Genomic DNA, 21244 nt, shown 5'->3' with positions numbered 1-21244 from the left:
AGTAAACTGACTCAGCTCTAGTCAGCTTAGGTCTCAGTCAAGAGACCAAGTTGCTTTCCTATTAAATCCATATACTCCCCAGCCTCTAATGCAACTAGTTTTCCTGAAATTCATTTTTTTTTTTGCATGAGAATTTCAGGTACCCTACCAATCATTTACAGAAACAAAAGGCTTAGCAAACTGTGTTGTGGCATTTGTTACCAACAAGAAACAGTTTACCCAACTCAAAATTAAAAAAGAATATACCTTTCTCCTGTCTCTTAAAGAAAGTATCTTCTGGCATAGTGGGCAATGAACTATAATATCTGCAACCAAATTTACAGATAACTTAGATATAGACATTTTGCTAATGTGATGAGGTCTTGCTTCTACTTTGTGACACAGGGCCTACTGACTAGATGACAACAGCTTTGGAATGATAGACTAGATCCAGTACAACTGCAGGGATGGAGAGAATGGGGTGATAAGTTTGAGGGGGGATATGCCAGTCTTATGTTTGGGTCACACGTCTCTTTGAAAATCAGGTCAAGCTAACCTCAAAAGTAAGAAAGAATACACTGAATATCTCCCTAATGGATTAATAAGAATATCCCTCTTCTCAACCTCTAAAATGATAGTCCATTAGTCAATTCTGTTAAAAGTATTTTAAGTTGTTTTAACTAGAAAATTTTGGAAGTGTACTAACATTTTTCTTAATGAAGCAATCTCTCAAAAGCCACATTATTAGAATACTTGAACCATTTTCTAGAGATGTTTTCCTAAACTCTGATTTCAGGTTCCCCAGATTAAATAATAATTGAGGGAAAAGGGGTCATTTTCTAGATGAGGTTTGTCCATGCAAAAATACTTGTTCAATGTACTTCTTTAATGTACTTGCTCAACAGTCTATATGTATGTAGTTTTATGAATTTAATTTATAAAATGCCATAACTTTTTAAATAAAATTGGTAATAGCATAGTTTTCAAAAGACATGGACTGCAAATTTTATATAACAAAGTATCATAGGAGCTACCCATCTTTCATGATTCACTAATAAACTTAACTATAGGATTTATAACAGCTAGCATTTACATAGAGCTTTAAGGTTTACAAAATGATTTACAAATATCAGCTAATTTGATCTGTACAATCACCCTGATATGTAGATACCAGTATTAGTCTTACTTCACTGATGGGGAAATAGAGGCAAATAGGGGTTAAGTGACTTGCTTATAGTCACACATCTACTGAATATCTGAGGCAGGATTTTAACTCCTGTTAACCACTCCAGTATCTTTGCCAAGAAAAGCCTAAATGGAGTCATGAAGAGTGAGGCATGACTGAAACAACTGAACAGCAATAACTTCCTGACTTCAAGTTTGGTGCTACATAGACTACACCACCTACCTGACCAGGAATGTAAGATCATCCAAGATCAAAGAAATGACTGGAGATATTGGGTCTAGATTGCAGGGCAAGAAGGAAAGGAATCTTCACATGTTCTTCACTTGTTATCAGGATTACATTTGGGAATTCTGTTTCAGGGAGAGCAGAAGCAGAGCCTTGCTTTCAAACATGACAAATGGCATTTGGTTTGATCATTTCAGCCTACACTGAACCTACTCTTATTGATTGTTATCGGTTTCCTCCCTTCTTTCCAACCATCTTACCTCCCTGTATTGTTTCTTTGTCATTAGGCTTAAATACTTTGAGGATCAGAGAATATTGTTCCAACTGCTTTACTAGCACAATTTAGTAGATATGATTAATGAAGCTGCAGTAAAATATCTTCATCCCTCAGTAGCCAACTTTCCAGTGATGAAAGACTTTTAGAACTCAGTCAGTCTGATCTAAAGATGAAAGATATGCTATCTATGGTCAGGTCCATAGGCAAGCACTTCCACCTTGGTAGGATCTTTCCAAATCTGCACTTTGTCTCAGGTAGCCATCAAAAACTAGAGTGAAGGGGGCAGCTGGATAGCTCAGTGGATTGAGGGCCAAGCCTAGAGATGGGAGGTCCTAGGTTCAAATTTGGCCTCAGACACTTCCCAGCTGTGTGACCCTGGGCAAGTCACTTGCCCCCCATTGCCTACCCTTACCACTCTTCTGCCTTGGAAATGAAGGAATCTTCCCAGACACATATACTCTGAGTTACTTCACAATCACAAATTACTATCAAAACCAAACCAAAAAAAGGAATGGAGTGGGGGTGGGGAGAAGCAAAAGAGAAGTTGGGGTGGGTAGGAGGAGAATCTACATTATATTTAAATTATCTTAGCTCTATACCCCAATTCTCATAAGTCCTTATTACCATTAGTCCGCTATGGTATTTATTGTCAATTGAAAAATAGAAACACTTTTTTATTGAATACTAACCCAGTTGTCTATTAATGACCATATATATATATTATAATGTGTTATATGAGCAGGGACCTCCACCATCACATCTCTTAGAAGAGAAAAATAAAACCAAGAAACTGAAAAAAACAAGAAACCAAAGGGTTAATCAGAAAGAAATCATTTTCATAGACAGTGCATGTATTTCTCCTTTTTTTCCTAGTCAGCTCTGAGAGAATTGTAGTAATACAGGTAGACCAATTTCCTTTTTTATGAATCCAGTGCTCAATTTATGAAAACCATTTTGTAACCCATTTACATGCAGGAAACCTTTGCTTTAAGGTTCTGTCATTTAGTTTGATCATGATTATTTATAACCCTTCTTGAAAATGCCTTTTACTGGTGCAGCTCTCAGGAATAACATTCCTGAGAGGCTGTTTTCAACAATGCTTTAAAACAGTGGTAGGGCAGTCAAAGGAGGATCCAGTCTTTTTTACCCAGTTACAAACTAAAGGGCTTATGTTTTATTAGTAACTTGAGAGAGAAGGCTGTGTTAAATAAAAATGGGCAAATAATTAAGCACCTACTCTTTGCAGGGCACTGTGATTTGCTCTGTGGGAGACATTTTTAAAAGTGTCAGACATGGTCCCTGCTTGGTACAATATAAATAATACTGGCTCTAGAGTCAGAGGACCTAGGCTGAAATCTTACCTCTGACAATTACTACCTTTATGACTTTCAACAAAATACAAACTCTCCAGGCTTTGGAATCTTTATCCATAATAGAAGGGGCCCCTTCTAGCCCTAAATCAATGATATATGACTTTCAACTTGCTTATAGACTGGTTATGAGACAAGACATAAATATGATGAAAATTAACAAGATCTAAATACTAGTTTAAGATGATAGAAGAAGGGTGTAGTATATTAGGAACTGCTAAGGCATTAGATCAGGATTCTTCAGGTTGATCTCAAAACCCAACCAGATTAATTATTTCTAAGACAATTGTTGCCATCACATACCTCTCATAGAGTTTCCAAGGAAGCCTAGTATCACAAAAATATAATTTGGGAGTGGTACTTCATTTTCAGGGGTTGGGAGAAAGTCAGGAGCCTTATTTTTAGTACCCCCAATCTCCCCTTATTCTCCCACCCTCTGGCTATGCTTAGCTATCACACCTACTTCCTTTTCCATGCTCAGGCATTCTGTTATGGGCATCTCCTTCCAGCTACTCCCCTCCCAGCATGTGCACACCCACAAATGCTAAGTTTCTGAAAAATATCTCTTCCTGTTTAATCCTTGAAGTACATAAGTTGATAAATGATACAAGCAAAAAGTACTTCAGAGAAAGAAGAGAGAACTTTAGACTAGGATGATCAGAAAAGGCTTTATGTCAAGGGGTGAGATTTGAATTGGATGGACAGAATTGCAATAGGCAGAGAGGAAGAAAAGGATGTTCCAGTATGAAAAAAAATGGAGATAAAAAAGTGCAAAGGGATGATGTTTGGAGGTCTGGGAAACTTTGGTTGGAAAGAATGATGTAGCAAAGTTATAGCAGATAAGTCTAGAAAAAGGGTTTGGACAGTATTATGGGGGGATTTGAGCAATAGTCTAAAAAACTGATATTTAACCTGTGGGAAATCAGGAGGGCAGTTGGCACTTTTAGCACCAATGATTGATATGCTTGACATAATACTTTGGGAAGATCAGTCTGGTGACAATGTACAAGACAGGCTGCAGAAGAAACAGAGACACACCAGACCTAGCAGGTCTCCTAACAGTCTGGTATCATGTAATTTAATTCTGGCACTTTACAAATACTGCCCTGAAAAGTAGGTTTTAAGTTGCCAAATGTCTTCCTTGACCCCTTGGCACTTACCACGCACAGCCTTCCCAAGGTACAGAACAGGACAAAATGGATTATGCCCTCAACAACAAGAGGCGAGTCATCCGTCTGGTCCTCCAGTGGGCTGCTTTGTATGGAGACTTACTACAAGAGGATGAAGTAGCAATGGCCTTCCTGGAGGTATGTATGCTAGAATGATTCCTTCTCTTACTGTCCTCTTTTTCTTTAGCATGGTTATAAAGGGGCTTATTCTAGGAGCAAGACACAATGGATAAGGAGTCTATTTTGCAAGTTTAAGAATGATATTCTCATTTCAAAGAAAATGAAGCAAGAAATTCTAATGATGTTATTAAAATTTGGTATCTATTACTTCTTTTGGTGATAGAGTAGAGAAATGGCCCTGAAAAGTCACAGAAGTAGAGCTATGGCTGAATCTAGCTTTCAACCTAAAGACTATCCAGTTTAAAGAGGTTTCCTTTCTTCCAGTCCATAACCCTAATTCCCTATTATGTCTCCTGCACCCATCTACTTCTCTAAATAACAGCTTTCCTCCATTGAGCATCTTACAATAATAATACCTTACCCACCTGAAGTCGGGAGCTGGTAGAATAAGATGATTTAAAAAAATTCCTTCTAGCCCAAATGCTTATGATTCTATGATTTCTTAAATGGATGGACCAAAACAAAATAAGCTTTGAATGTCTATTCTTCTCCCCTTCTGAGTAGCACACTCAGAGGGAATGATATAGAGCATAGTAAAATGTAAGGAACCCTTAGGGTAATGGAATGGTCTATTTTTTCTTTAACGCAGAATGTTCACAGGAGTTTATATTTCACAAATGAATCTGTGGCCTCTGTTCCGTGGATGTGAGGGATATGTGCCATAAGCTTAAGTTAAGACAATTGTTAACAGATCATTCAAGCAAGGATCAAGTTGATGCTGAAATACTTCCTGTTTCTGTGGCCTCTTCCCATCCTCTCATCTTGGTTAACCAAAATAAAGATGACTTTATTCATCTTTATTAGTTGCTTCTGTTGTCATCCTATTGCCTCTATAACTTATTAAGGATAAAACTCCTCCTAAGAAATAATAATATTGAATAAAGTTGTTTGAGGAAGTGGTGGACAAGAGCAAAGGTCTTGAAACATAATGTATGGTAAGAAAAACCCAGAACCTAATTGAATAGTTAGGAATTAAGAGAGAATCTTGAAGCAAGAAATCTAACAAAAATGGGTGATGGAAAATTCCTCTAATTAAAAAAAAACAGTAATTAGTGGAAACTCCCTTAGAGTAGTAATTTATCTGTAATTTATGAAATTTTTAGATTGCTTGGAACACTGAGTAGTTAAGTGCCTGGGGTCACTCAGTCAACATGTGTTAGAAGCAATACTTGGACCTAGGTCCTCTTGACACTAAAAGGCAGGCATCTGTTTATTCTTCCATCATCTTCTTTAGAGAGACAGAGGCAGGGGAAAACAGATCCTCTATGTGTATTCATTGGGAATTGATTTTTATTTTTCAAAATTGACCATCTAGTTAGCAGCTGAAAGTCTCTATTTGAAAGGTGGTTCCAGAAACTTGATTGACCTTTGACCAGTGTTGTCCCTAAAATCTAAGCGTAGTTTTTAAAGTTTAAAACTGATCTACTAATTTTGGGGTATTCATATATTTGATAGTGACGTAATGAATACTTAATCACTTCAAAGGGTGAACTTTAAGTTGAACTTTAGAATTTATTTTTAATGGTCCTAAATCAAGTAAACAAAAGCAGCTAATAGTTGTGGTAAATTCTTTTTATTAATGTTATTCATTTTTTAATAACAATAACCAATGTAATATTGTAACCAAGGGATTTTTCCATGTTAAAATATATGAAAAGTCTTCTCTGAATTGTCTTCAGTAAAGAAATTTTTCATAGAGTCAATCAGCAAAGTGATCTTAAAATGAAAACTATCACAAAAACAACTCTCCATAAGAGTTCTGGAAAACCCTAAAGCAGTGATGGGCAAACCTTTTAAAGAGGGGCCAAAAGAAAGGAAATGCTCATCTGTCATTCAGTTTCTAAAGCAATTCTTTTGAAGTTGCATTGTATTGTATCCTACTTGTTGTATTCGTCAGATTATCAATAATGTCGTGCAGCCCATAGAACATTTCCGGGGGCCACATTTGGCCCTCGGGCTGTAGTTTGCCCATTGTTGCCCTAGAGGATAATGACAACTACAGTGGAATACTTTCTCCTTTATTCAATGCCTTAAATAAAGGCCATGTGATCAGCAAATGAAATTAAATTATGGAACCTATTTCTTAATCTTTGCAGAATAATGGATCTGTGACTTTTATTGCTAACCAATGTATTCTCCACTAATTTCAGGAGTTTTATGTATCTGTATCAGATGATAGCCGGATGATTACAGTTCTCAAGGACCAACTTCCAGAGTTAGAAAAAATGGTCAAGCAAATGTAAGGAGAGCCTTGACTTTCTTTTTTTTTTTTTTTTTTTTTGTATATAACTTTGATATAAGTACACTACCTCTAATCATAGTCTCCTGTGGCCCTTTGACTACCCTTTATATGTTCAAGTTTTAAAACAATTTTTCAAAATCTAATCATTTTAGAACTGAGGGTTCTGGGAACAGTGGGATAGGCAGTCATCATGTAGAATACAAATTTTAAAAGGGTGAGAATATATTAAGCTGCATTCTATATTGGAATGCAGCTGGGAGGCACAGTGGATTCCAGGACTGAGCCTGGAATCATAAGGACCTGAGTTCAAATCTATCCTCAAACACTTTCTAACTGTGGGACCTGGGGCAAATCATTTAACTGCTATCTGCCCCAATTTCCTCTTCTGTAAAATGGGGATAATAATATCACCAACTCTTTGGAGTTGTTATAAAGATCAAAGGAGATAATATTTGTCAAGTGCTGTGTTAGCTATAATTATCAAGTCTAAATATTGGGATAGCAATATAAATTGAATGCTTCCATTCCTCTTAGATTTATATAAACAAAATAGAACCCCTCTAGTTTTAAACTTCAAGTTTCAGAATCAGAATGACTAGAGGCCAGATATTTACTTAAGTAATAGTAGTTTATATTTATGTAATGCACTGTGTGCCAGACACTGTGCTAAATGTTTTACAATTATTATTTCATTTGATCCTCAAAACAACTCTGGGAGGTAGGTGTTATTATTCCTCATTTTAGAGATGAAAAGACTGAGGCAAATAGGGATTAAATGACTTATCCAGGGGCATATAGTTAATAAGGGTCTAAGACTAGATCTTCTTGACTCCAATCCCAGCACTCTATCCACTTCATCCCCTGGCTGCCTCAAATAGTGTAATGAGAACTTATATGGTAGAAATAGTTACATGAAACTTCACCCCAAGGCCAATCATATTTAGGACTAATGTTCCCATCATATAAACACAGAAGACAAGGAAATAAAGCCTGAGCTATACTTTAAGTCCTGGGAGGAATACAAGCTAATGAAGTCAGGAATTCTAGTTGTTCATACTATTTTTGCCACCATGATAGCTGATCCCTTCATGGCTTTCTGTACCTTGGTCTCCTTAGCCTGAAATGAGAATGATTATCTTTTCTTGTGAGACTGGTTTCCTGATTACTTTGTGAAGTGTAAGACTGATGCTATGTAAGAATAAAGAAATAAAAATAGTATTTACCAAAGATCTTTGGTAATAAACTCTGTTTCTTCATTTTAGCTCAGAAGATGCCAAGGCTCCACAAAAGAAGGTGAGTAAAAAGGCCTTTAATTGGCAAAACTTTTTGTACGAGATAGAACTACTATTCTCCAGAAAATTTAAATATATCATTTAAAAAATAATGAAATGACAAAATATTTTTCACTCCCTTCTTTTTCTGGACCTGATTTGTGCTCAGGTATGCTTTCACTGATGTTTCAAGAAACGTTGGCTGTTCTCCCTCACTGCATTTAATGCTGTTCCTTTTTTTTTTTTTCTCAGCACAAAGTTCTTTTGCAACAATTCAACCCTGTTGAAGACAGAGCACAAAAACGTCAACCTGTCCGGGGATCTGATGAAAGTAAGTAATCCCTTGCAGTACACTATCCAGTTTGAATGGCTCCTTGGAGGTGAGCTAGGTGGAGCAGTGGCTAGATTGCAGAGCCTAGAGTCAAAAAGACTGATCTTCCTGCGTTCAAATCTGGCCTCAGACACTTAATGATTCTGTAACCCTGAGTAATCCAATTAACCCTGTGTGCCTCAGTTTCCTCATCTGTAAAATGAGCTGGAGAAGGAAATGGCAAACCACTCCAGTATCTGTGCCAAGGAGAGTCAGACATGACTGAAATGACAGAATAACAAGATTTCAGGTCAGAATAAAATCTTCTCTCCCACAGTAATCAAGTTGGTCCTTCTTTCAGAGCTGGTCATCTCTGGCAGCTAAGTAGAGCAATGCATTCAGTGCTACACTTGCAATCAAGGAGACCTGAGTTCAAACCCTGCCTCCGGCTTTATTAATTGTGTAATCCTGGGCAAAACTCTTAACCTCCCTGTATTTCATATTACCCTATAAAATGGAGGTAATAATAGCACCAACCTCCTAAGGTTGTTCTGAGAATCAAATATGATAACAGGTAAAGTTCTTTGCAAATCTTAAAATGCTATATAAAACTCATTGTGATTAGGGCATTCCTTAATACATGCAACTCGCTAATTTGTGCTTCTTATCTTTTGACTGGAGCCAGATTATTGTCATCCCATGCTAGAGACAAGGACAATCTTTTGACTCTATCTTACACCTGGAGGGACATGGATGAGATGCCAGAGTGTCTGCCATCATGCCTGCTCTATAAGTGCATAGTACATGCCATCAATACCTTGTAGATACCAAGGAGAATGGAGCTGCCTCAAAAGCTCTGGGTAGAACCCATTCAGTGACCTCAGAGAGATTAGACTACATTCCACCTACCCATTCACCCTCAAAGATACACCAAAAGCATTATGGGGGAGGGTACAAAAAGTCCTATATTTTCCATTTCAAATCATTTGTATATCATATGGCCTTTGGTGGGGAGCTCTTGAGACCAGCAAACATGGCAGCTGAAACTGCTTCTGTGATGGTGACTCAGGGATGATAATGAATGGCATGCCACAGATCTCTTCTGCTCCAAATAAAAATGGAGATGTATTTCTTATGTCAGGTGGCATTAAACCAAAGTACACATGTAAATGAACCAAATGAACTAGAAACTACTAACATCCCCAAATATTCTTAGAAATGGATTATAGAATAATTTTTATTATCAGTATTATTATTCAGTATAATTCACAGTAATATAGTTCATTATATGGTATATCCACAAAGTTCCTTTTCTCATAATACTATGAGATAGACAATATCAGCATTAGTATGCCTAGTCCACAAATAAAGAAATAGAAATATAGAAAGACAGAGGGTCACGAAACTCATGCTCCAGGCAGGTGACAACAAAATGAGAGCATCATGTTGTCAAAAGGGCTACTCTTGGACCCAAAACTCTGTACCAGTTTGGAATCCCCATCACAAGAATACCTGGAAATTTTTATATGTCTATAGCTTGGTATTTTGGTCTGCTTGGTACAGTTTCTAAAACAGTCATGAAAAGGTCAGGATCTTCAGGCAAGTCCAGATTATGGACCTAGAAAATAATTAGCTTTCTTATTTCCCTATTTGCTTTTGTGGGTTTCACAGGCATCTGAATTGGGAGGTAGGGGGATGAAGGGAGTCATGAATATATTTTTTATAAATAGCAGTTCATGCCATTTTGTTTATTTAGCTCAGTCCTTTCTGGATAAGTGAAAATATGGCTCTATGGGAACAGTAGGCTAAAATAGTAAAAAAAAAAAAAAAAAAAAATCTGTAGGATGAAGGAAATATTTCTAAAACTTGTGATTAAAAAAACAACTACTATGCACTAGATTGATATACTGTAGTAAGATTTCTCTCTTTCCTATAGTTCTTTTTAAAGTCTACTGCCTAGACCACACTTACACCACTATCCGTGTGCCTGTGTCAGCATCGGTGAAGGAAGTTATAAGTGCCGTAGCAGACAAACTGGGTTCTGGAGAAGGAATGATAATTGTCAAGATGAGCTCTGGAGGAGGTAAAGATTTAATCCACGGGCAGCTATATGGTTTAGTAGAAAGAGATGTAGGCCTGAAGATGGGAGGTTATGGATTCAAATTTGACTTCAGGTACTTCTAGCTCAATGACCCTGGATAAATCACTTAGTCCCAATTGCCTAGCCCTAACCGCTTTTCTGCCTTGGAGTCAATTCACAATATTGATTCTAAAACAGAAGGTAAGAGGTTAAAAAAAAAAAGATTTAATCTTGTATTAAATATACAAGTCTTGTCTCCAAAATGGAACATCTCAGCTGAACAGAAAGACTGAAATCAGGGTTTGGTAGAGTCCTTCCATGATTATTTAGGCTGGACTGGTGAGGTATCACACTAATAATATATTTTTGTTGTCATCAATAATAATTTTGTGTTTATATAATGGTACCTTCACATCAGTGGCCACATTTAAGCTTAACAAGTCTGAAATAGACACGTACAGTTGTGATCATTTCCATTTCATAAATAATGAAACTGAGAAAGAGGAAAATACAATAACTTGAAAAGGTACCACACTTAGACTGGGCTTGTCATAGATGCAAATCTTGACTTTGGCACTTACTATTTGTTGGTCCTTAGAGAATTCTGCAATTGATTTCAATTCATTAAAAACTGCTTAAGGAGGGGGCAGTGGATTAAGAACCAGGCCTAGAAACATGTGATCCTGGCTTTAAATTGTTCCTCTGACATTTCCTAACTATATAATCCTGGGCAAGTCACTTAACCCCACATGCTTACCCCTAATTCTTCTACCGTGGAATCAATACTTAGTATTCATTCTAGGTCAGAGGAAGAACTGTGAGAGGAGAAACACAGAAGAAAAACAACTGCTTGAACACATGGGCTGTTGGGGATATTATTGGGGATGTAGACACTAAATGATAACTCTAGTCCAACTATCAATAATATGGAATTAGGTCTTGATCAGTGATACATGTAAAACCCAGTGGAACTGTGCGTCGGCGAAGGGGGATTAGGGGGATTGAGAGAGAGGGAAAGAACATGAAATATGTAACTAGGAGAAAATATTCAAAATTAAAAAATAATTTAAAAAACATTATATAATGGAGCAGAAAAAAATTAAAAAATAAAAAATAAATTAAAAATATTCAGGACCTTCTGTCCTAGAGATAGTCTACTCAGTGCTTTAGGATATAAAGGCAAAAACAAAACTGCTGCTTCCCTCCAAGAACTTATTTGAGGGAAAAATAACATTTCCATAATTGAATTTCCCCCTTTGTGAAATGAAATCACTATCTGCCTCCCATGCCTGTTATTGTTTAGAAAATATACATCTTAAAGTAACACACAAACACACAAAGTGGAGCAGCTAGATGGCTTAGCAGATAGAGCCCAGATCTTGGAGCCAGGAAGACCTGAGCTCAAATCCAGCCTCAGACTCTTACTAGTTGTGTGACCCTGGTACTAAGAAGTACAACCTTAACCCTGTTTGCCTTAGTTCTTCATCTGTAGAATGAGCTAGAAAAAGGAAATGACAAACCACAGCAGTATCTGCCAGGAAAATCCATGGGGTCATGAAGAGTTGAACACAACTGAAATGCCTAGACAGCAACATCATATGTAAGCTATGATTACTCAATGTAAGAACTAGATTATTAATGAGAAATCAAAATTATTACCCATTTCTACCAAGTCCTCGCCCAGAATTCTATTCATTAGAAAATTAGGCAAGCTTCAATAGAAACCAATGGTTCTTGCAGTACTAGGACTTTTCGTGGAAATCAGTGCTGTGTGGTGTTTTACTAGGTTTCATGGGCTGCAAATAATAGCCTAGGCTGATGAGCTAGAAGCTTGTCTTCTGCCACTGATAGGATGGAGGTTACAACAGCTCCTTTTCCATTCAGATTGATAGACCCCTGAAATCTATGTACAGACCCGTTGGAGGTCCTTGGCCCTTAGGTTAAAAAACACTGTTCTATCAGTACCTGTGGAATATCAAAAGATCCAGAAGCCATTCTCCACCTAGCACACTGGTGCACTCCATGTGGCACATTCTAGAATTAAGTTTCAATCTGTACCAATAGAAAAAAGGGGTTCATTTATTATGGACCCCTCGTGAAGTAGACTGCAAAATAGTCCTATTCTCAAAATAATACTTTTAAATTCATAAAATAAAATACATAGGACTTCAAAGGAAATAAATTATACTAAAACACAGTTATCAAAACAAAATTTTTTTTAAATCAAGCTCTTCAAGTTAAGAATCCCTGCTCTTGAGAGAATGCTGTCATGAAGAAGGAATAAAGGAAATTATAAGAAACTGTTTTGAATAACCATATACCAAAAAACCTGACATCTTAAATAAAATACATACATATTCATAAAAATATAAATTGCCCAGATCAATAGAACAAGAAAGAAAGGATTTAAATTGCTGATCTCAGAAAAAATAAGTTAAATACATAAATTAATTCAAAAAGGCAAAAGGAAATAAAAATGAAAGCAGATAGATCACAGATCCACCTAAATATCAAAGTATTTTTAAAATATGCAAATAAAGAAAATCATTCAAATCAATTGCATAAAAGTTTTTAAGAACTATAAATACTATATATTCAGGGTCCAATGTTAATCCAGAAGCCATCTGAGTTTTATAACGTTTTCATCTCCTCTCCAACTACTGTGCATTATTTCCAACTAGAAACATAGCATGCTTGTTAGATGGCAAATGTAGTTTATGTATATGCTTACAATAACAGCTTGGAATTGCATAAATTGACCCTTTGGTATTTTGATCTTTGTTTTGTGCTTATTTCTAATGGTTTTTTGATCACCAAGTGCCCAAGGATGCCATGGGTCCTTTTTATTCAGTAGGTCCCTTTAGTGCTGTGTTTCATACAGTAACAGCCCACATTCAGGTAATTCGCATGGCTGACAATTTGTTGGTGTGATTAGGGCAGTGTAGCAAATTTCAGATGCATATAATGGGCAATCTTATGCTTTTATGTTCACAGAAAAGGTGGTGCTCAAACCTAATGATGTTTCAGTATTTACAACGCTCACTATTAATGGACGCCTGTTTGCTTGCCCGCGAGAGCAATTCGACTCATTGGTATGTATGGACGCTCTTCTCATAACAGCATCTTCAATCAAAAAGCTCATGTAACCTTGGTGCTTTAAAAAAAAAAGGAAAAGGAAAAGAAACACCTTGAACACTGTTTGGTCTTTCCTACCCTTCCCTCCTCCCCTCACAAAAATTAAGCATACTTTGAGTAAAGAGCATTTTCAAAAGATGTTACAAACTATAAATCTGGGGCTCTGGGATATATTGAAAAGCATTAATACAAAAGAACCAATCCTACAAACTTTGCATCAAAAACATAGTCCACCTTTCCAGCACTTTGAAATGTAAAGTTAAAGTAAACTTTTTTCAACATAAATGTGCTATGTAGCAAACACAGTAGTAAATTTGGAGAAATCATTAAAGCGAAATCACCACTCAAGAATGAGAAAAATAGTTTGGCTCAATGAATGTTCTCATTTGTTGCTGCTAAGATCTTACATATTATAACATCAAACTTTCTTATGCAGTCCTCAGCAAAATACCCGAGCCACACAGAATTGTTACACGACTATCAAAATGGCCCTGAAACAATCAATGTAACTGTTTTCAGTTTTCATCCTGGTTACTATTACTTGTTAAAGGTATTACCATGCTCTAATTAGCTACCCAGGCTTAAAACCTCAGTGTCATTCTCAATTCCAAACTCTCAGAGAGAGAGAGAGAGAGAGAGAGAGAGAGAGAGAGAGACAGACAGACAGACAGACAGACAGAGACAGACAGAGACAGAGACAGAGACACAGAGAGACAGAGAGTCCCCAAGCCTTTATATTCTTTGCCTGAACTATTGCAATAACCCTTCCAAATGATTTTCCTCCCTCAAGTCTATCCTCTTTGTGATACATCTCACACTCAGTAACACAAATTATTGTTCTGAAGGATAGACCAAATTACATTAATGCCCTGCCCTCAATAAGTCACAATGTTTCCATATTGCCTCCAGAATTAAGTATCAAGTCCTCTGTTTTGCATTAGGGGTGGCCAGGTGGCATAATGGAGAGAGCACTGGACTTGGATTCTGCAAGACATGAGTTTAAATAAAGACTTAAATAATTTCTAGCTGAGTGATCATGGATAAGTCACTTAACCCCTGGCTCTCTGTTTCTTCAACTGGAGAGGATTGAAAGAGGTAGTTATAAAGTGCTTCGCAAACCTTAAAGCACTATAGAAACACCAACTATTATTATTTGCTATTTAAAGCTATTCACGACTTAATCTTTTTCCAGTTTGTTACACTTTTCCCTCTTCCATGTTCTCTACCATCCAGCTACACTGCCCTTCTCACACGTGACATTCCATCTTTTATCTCTGTTCTTTGCATTAGTTGCCTCCCTTCCCTGAAATTGTCTCCACTCACAGTGTTTTAGTTTTCCTGGTTTCCTTCACATCTCAGCTAAAATCCATCTTTTGAAGGAGGCCTTTCCTATCTCCACAGTGGCTAGTTCTATCTTCTCTGAGGTTACCTTGTGACCACTCTAGATATATCTTGTTTTTGCATTTTCCCCCACTTTCATTAGAATGTTAGCTCCTTGGGGACAGGCATTGTTTTTAACTTTCTTTGCATCCTCAGCACTTAGCACAATGTGGGTACAACAAGGGTACTTATTCAGTCATTTCAGTCCTGTCTGACTTTTTGTGACCCCCGTTTGGAGTTTTCTTGTTAAAAACACTGGAATGGTTTGCCATTTCCTTCTCCAGCTCATTTTATAGATGAGGAAACTGAAATAAACAGGGTTAAATGTCTTGCCCAGCTAGGAAATGTCTGAGGTCATATTTGAACTCAAGAAGATAAGTCTTCTTGACTCCAAGCCCAGCACCATATGCGCTATGGCACCACCTAGCTGCCTGCCTTACAACTGATCAATAAATGCTTTTTTGATGGATTGCTCTTATACATAGAAAGTGCTCTATGAATATTTTCTGAATTGAAATAAAATGTTTTAGTAGTGGACCTGTTTTCTAGTGACCTCACATAAAGTGGGTAAAAAGTCAAAAGGCAATTTCCTCAGCTCTTTGGAGGAAAACCATGGGGCCAATTCAAGTGGCAGAGATGCCGATTATTATGCATCTTTTTAGATTCCATAATAGATGACAATGACAGTGACATTTATGTACCATAAGTGATTAGCACTGCACAAAATCGACTGATTACGATGTCCATGTCTCTATGGGAGGCAATAAGTATGACTGAGAGAAGTGGGAAGAGCCCTCCCTGAAGTGGGGATCAGAAGACCTTGATAGTCTCAAGCCCCACTCCTGCCCAGTAACAGCTGTGTTACCTTGGCCAAGCCACTTCACTTTTCTTGGCCTCAGTTTCCTGGGATCATAGGCATTAAAGGTCAGAGCACCCTAAAAGATATACACTCTGGCAGAGCACAGGCCTGAAAATGGAAGGGGGGGAGGGAAGGGTCTGAATTCTAATATTGATTCTTCCACTAACTTGTTGTTTGACCTTGAGTAGATCACTTTACCTCCCTGTTCGTCTCACCTGTAAAATGAAAAAGTTGAACTAAACAAATGATTTGAATTTTCATCTAAGAATAATATTCCATATTTTTAATTGATTTCTGCGTTTGTCAAAACTAGCTAGGAGTGAGTTTTTGCAGACTGCAAGGGTATCCCAATATGATTTGAATGGAAACTTGCCAAGGACAGTGGTATCTCTTTCAAGATAACCAGTTCCCCCTTTCCATTTAGGTTAGTAGAGACCATGACCTTTTCTTTTAGTCCAGGCATTTGTGAAGCCTGTCCATGTTTCTGTTCATATTCTTTTGGGTCACCTGCTGAAAAAAAACTTAAAAAAAATTTTTAATAAAAATTCTGAACTTGAACTTCACCTAAAATGACTACATCAATATGTACAGTAGAACAGAGAGCCTGGCTTGGACATGAAACAACAAATCTGTTATGCAAATCCTGCTTTCCTTTTTAAGTATATAATCAATTCAATGTCACTTTCAAAGCTGCCTTGCCTGTTATGTGATTCCTTCTTTTATCTTCTATGCATTTCAAAAACAGGTTTCAATGACTCCCTCTCTTTGTCTTTCTTTTATTTTCTTTCTTGTTTGGAGGGCCATCCCTACTTCTAGGTCCCTCTCTCCTCACTCTCCTCCCCCCATATACATTTATTTGCAAAGAAAGAAAAATAAGCCCTTTGTAAGAAATGTGCATAATCAAGCAAAATTCATCCTCACATTGACTGTATCCACCAATGTAGTCTCATTCTGCAACTTGAATCCATCGCCTCTCCATTTGGTAGCATGCCTCATTACCAGTCGTCTGGAATTGTGGTTGGCCATTGCCTTGATCAGAATTCTTAAGTCCAAGTAAACATTTCCAATAACAAGTCATTTTTAGAAGGGGAAACCAGAACTGGAAGAGAAATGCTTCCATGGAGCACTATTTAAGGTGCTGTGTGATGTGTTTACAACATGAAGGCAAATGGGGGTTTCTCTTGCCAGTTGATTCTTGTCGAGTGTGTCAAATGGCTTTGGCACTAAGATGTAAAGCATGGCTATCTCCAACTCCCTGTGGAGAAGACACTAACTTTTTAAGCCTCTGTTTATTTGCAGATGATCCTGCATCCTTACAAGCCATAGCTGCTTGTCAGAATATTCTTCCACTGGAATGCTTGAGTGGTGGAAAGGAATTTGTACTCTCTTTGAAAGGGATGCAAATGTATACTTCTTGCAGCCAGATGCCTCTTCCTGACAAATAGCTTTTCATTAGTATTACTATGCAGCTTGGATAGAATGCCAGGCCTGAAATCAGAAAGACTCAACTTCCTGAATCTGCCCTCAGTCACTATTAGGAGTATGAGCCTGGGCAAGTCACTTAACTCTGTTTGCCTCAATTTCCTTGCCTGTAAAGTGAATGGAGGAAGAAATGCAAATCACTCCAGGATCTTTGCCCAGAAAACCCCAAGTGGAATCCCAAAGAGTCAAACATGACTGGAAAATGACTGAACAGCAACAAAAAATTTCTGTGAGTTATATTATTCCAAAAAGGGGCAGTTTGCATATGATATGTGAACTTTTAGGCCATGAAGCACCCTTTTGAGTCCAAAAGCAGCTCTCTTTTGGAAAGCTTCAGGGATATCATCTATGAAGTAATGCTCCTGACTGGAATTTGGGCTGAGCCCATCAATCAATCATTCATTCAAAGTATATTTACTAAGTGCCAACTATGTGCTCGGCATCATGCAAGGCACGACATGGGTTATTGAGAAGTGCAACATATAATCTCCCTCTCAAGGAGTTCATCATCTAAGAAGAGAGACAAGAATAGCATATATTAATAAATAGAGCAAAGCAGCACTAGGAGCAAACTGAAATGCTTCCAGAGAAAGGCAACCAGGATGGTGAGGGGATTGGTGGCCATCATGGAGAATAGGTTGGGAGAATTAGGAGAGACAGCTTAGAAAGGACTGGACAGCTGGTTAAATGTACTTGGAAGATTATCATGCAGAAGAGAGATCATTAACCTTCCTGCGACTACACAGTCAGATTTAGGCTCACAGCAAGGAAAAGTTTTTTAGCAAATAGAGTTTTCCCAAAATGGAATGAAATGCCTTGGGAGGAAATGGAGTCACCCTTTCTATAAATCTTCAAACATAGATTGGATGAGTATTTGCTATGGTTTAGGTTCCCTTTTGGTCCTGGGTGGATGAAATGTCTTCAGAGGCTCCTCCCTGATCTCTAATATTTTGTGATTCTGTATATATAATCACATGCCAAACTGAACAGACAACTTAGAAAACCATAAGGAGTCCAGAGGAGAATATTAAATATGGTAGAAGGAGATGGAGGGCTCTGACCACTTCCTAGTGTGCTATTCAGTAAGATAAATAGAGTCAAAGGATTACTGTTCAGTTGTTTCAGTTGTATCCAACTCTGTCTGACCTCATTTGGTGTTTTCTTGGCAAAACTACTAGAGTAGTTTGCCATTTCCTTCTCTAGCTTATTTTATAGATGAGGAAATGGAGATAAACAGCGGTAAGTGACTTTCCCAGGGTCACACAGCTAGGAAGGTCTAAGAAAAAGGAGTTTTTCTGACACCAAGCCAAGCATTCTATCCACTGCATCATCCAACTTCCAAGTCAAGGGAACTCAAAGCTATATAAATGTAGGCATTCAACTGTACATTTTGTGGAGTTTACATAGAAGCATACATGCTAGGTACTATGAAGACTGGCAGGCACAAAGAGCCCAGCCTAATTGTCATCAGGCACCTAAAATAGTGAAGTGATTGGTAGCCATCATGGAGAAGCAGTTGGAAGAATTAGGAGATGAGATGAAAGAGAAAGGGAGAAGAGAAACAGATATAGAGAGGGAGAGAGAAAAAGAGAGAGCACTTATTATATAGATGCTTGCTATGTGCCAGGCATTGTGTTAAGCATTCTGAATTCAAATACAAGCAAATGAAACATTCTCCCCAGTGAGCTTACATTTTAAAGGAGAGGTAAAAAGGTTGGGAAGGAAGGGGGAACACTACTAGTTAGGCCATAGAAAGGAATTTCAAAGGAGTAGACAGGAGAGAAGAGAGCATGACTAGGGTCTCATATGAAATTGTTGTCTGGGTTAGGAACCCAACCAATCAGAAGAGTGGGCCTTCGGGGAGAGGTATTCCTTAGTGGGAAGGCCATTGGTGGAGATAGTAGAGAAAGCCAGAGAGGAAATTGAATCAGAAGTGAATCATGTCCTGTTTTGACACTAACTTATTATCTATTCATCTCTGATTACTTTACCTTTCCTTAGTTTGGTTTCCTGATCAGATAAATGAGCATTGCCTTCCCAAACACAGCCTACTTTAAAAAAAAAATTGTCCTTACAATGTAAAGAAGCCAGATTGAGAGAGAGGGAAGACAGAGACAGAGACAGAGATAGATAGAGACAAAGACAGAAACAGAAAGAGAGAGGCCTGGAGTTCTGACACCTCCTAACCCCTGGCTTATGGGCAATCAAAGAACAGTCTATTGTTTTCATCCAGTTATTTTCCAGGACTACATTTCCATCCCAGACCACTTATTAATGCAGTCTTGCCACTAGATATAGAGTCTTAACACTAAACAAAACTCTTTCCTCCACACACTAGTCTGACTCCCTGTCTTCCTCCATCAGTTTTAATAACATTGCCCTGCAACTCTATATCTAGAGCTAATTCAGATCCTTAAAATCATCTTTTATTCCTCCTTGTCCTTTGTTTTCTTGTTCTTCCATTCATTTATTCAAGAAACCATTGAGTAAATATCTACTATCTACAGAGTTCTGAGCTTTACGTTGAAGGCAACATAAGTTGAGGGTGACCTCACAACTTATATAGGAGACAAGAGCATTGTCAGATGGGGAAAATCACTTTTGTCTAGGGGGATCAAAGATAGCTTCAAAGAGGTTATATTTGAGTTGGATATTGGTGAGTGAAGGAGAAGACGTTATAGAAATCAGGAACAATGTCACTAAAATAATGGAGGTAGGAAAGCCTATAGCATGATAAGTATCTGAAGGGAAGAAAAGAGGTATACACATAATTGGTCACTAATTATCCCTCTATCAACAAGCATTCATTAAAATGCCTACTTTGTGCCAGGAGCTCTTCTAGGTACTGTGGATATAACAATGAAAAATTCTCTTGTCCTGAAGAGATTTCCATTCTATGAATGAAGATAACTCATTTATCAATAAAAGCATGCAAAATAAACACAGCATATTTTTTGGATGGAAGGGCATTAGCAGCTAGGAAAATCAGGAAAGGCTTAATGTAGAATATATCATTTGAGTAGTTTGAAAGTAGTTTCTAGGAGGCAGAGAAGAGGGGCATTCCCTTTTTTGTGGACAGCCAGGGCAAAAAAAGGTAGGAGATAGAGTGGTTAGTGTGTGAAGAACAGGAAAGAAGCCACTTTGGTTTGGCCATACAGTGTATGAAGAGAAGTAGCAGATAATAAGACCACAAAGAAAGGCAGGCCAGCTTGTGAAAAACTTTAAAAGATAAATAGAGGAGTTTACATTTAAATCCTGAGGCCATGTTGGCAAACCTATGGCATGCATGCCAGAGGGAGGTGCTTCTCTCCCTCTCTCCAGTACCTGAGGACATTTCTCTCATTACTCAATGCTCTGTCCAAAAGCCCAATGGAGCACTTCCTCTTTCTCCTGTATAGAATAAGGTGGGGGGCTCTCACATGCAGTGTGAGGGTTGCAGTTTGGATACTCAGTCTCTAAAAGGTTCACCATCATTGTCCTAGCATCAATTAAAAAAACAGTTGAGTTTATTGAGTTGAGGAATGAAATCATATCTGAACTTTAGAAAAAAATCATTTTGATAACTATTTAGAAGGTGAGACACTTAAGGCAGTGTATTTGAGGCTCTTTGAATACTTTACCTAAAGGAAGATGAAAAGTATTGTGCTGGCCCTATGAATAGAAAGGAGACTACTGCAAAAGATATTGTAGAAATAGAAATGGTGGGGTTTGGCAAGTGATTGGATATGTGGGGTAAGAGTGGAAGAAAGTGAGAAGTCAAGGGCAATGCCAACATGGTAGAAGTGGGTAACTGCAAAGACAGTGTTGTCCTGGACAAAAATAGGGATGTTCAGAAGAAAGCGTATGATGGAAAGGGAAGATAAAGAGCTCTGATTTGGATATGTTGAAAGATTTCTTGCTACTGCACTATTTTTCCTGGCAAAGAGGATAGGAAAGCAAAAATTTGGAGGCTTAGAAGGGATTACTTGAGTCATGTGGCATCTTTCTCTGTAATGGGGAATTGAGACATGTCTATTCCCTTTGCCATAGCTGACTTCTAGGTAGTAGATACCTCTCCTCTGACCTATGGTAGGTAGCCTGCCTGCCTCTGACCTCCTGT

General features: G+C 37.8%; 1 protein-coding gene across 1 annotated transcript in view; it reads left to right on the top strand.

Annotated features, from left to right (window-relative positions):
- RAPGEF4 (Rap guanine nucleotide exchange factor 4) overlaps positions 1-21244 on the top strand; it is a 280672-nt gene that overhangs the window by 220588 nt on the left and 38840 nt on the right. The window contains exons 15-20 of the mRNA XM_044669788.1: positions 4194-4344; positions 6537-6625; positions 7891-7921; positions 8152-8230; positions 10146-10292; positions 13284-13381. Coding sequence (XP_044525723.1) covers positions 4194-4344; positions 6537-6625; positions 7891-7921; positions 8152-8230; positions 10146-10292; positions 13284-13381 — 595 coding nt within the window. The remainder of the gene's footprint in view (positions 1-4193; positions 4345-6536; positions 6626-7890; positions 7922-8151; positions 8231-10145; positions 10293-13283; positions 13382-21244) is intronic.

This window comes from Gracilinanus agilis, chromosome 3 (genome assembly GCF_016433145.1).
Source record: "Gracilinanus agilis isolate LMUSP501 chromosome 3, AgileGrace, whole genome shotgun sequence".
NCBI lineage: Eukaryota > Metazoa > Chordata > Mammalia > Didelphimorphia > Didelphidae > Gracilinanus > Gracilinanus agilis.
The sequence above is the reverse complement of the archived record's forward strand: the minus strand, read 5'-3'. Positions and strand labels throughout refer to the sequence as shown.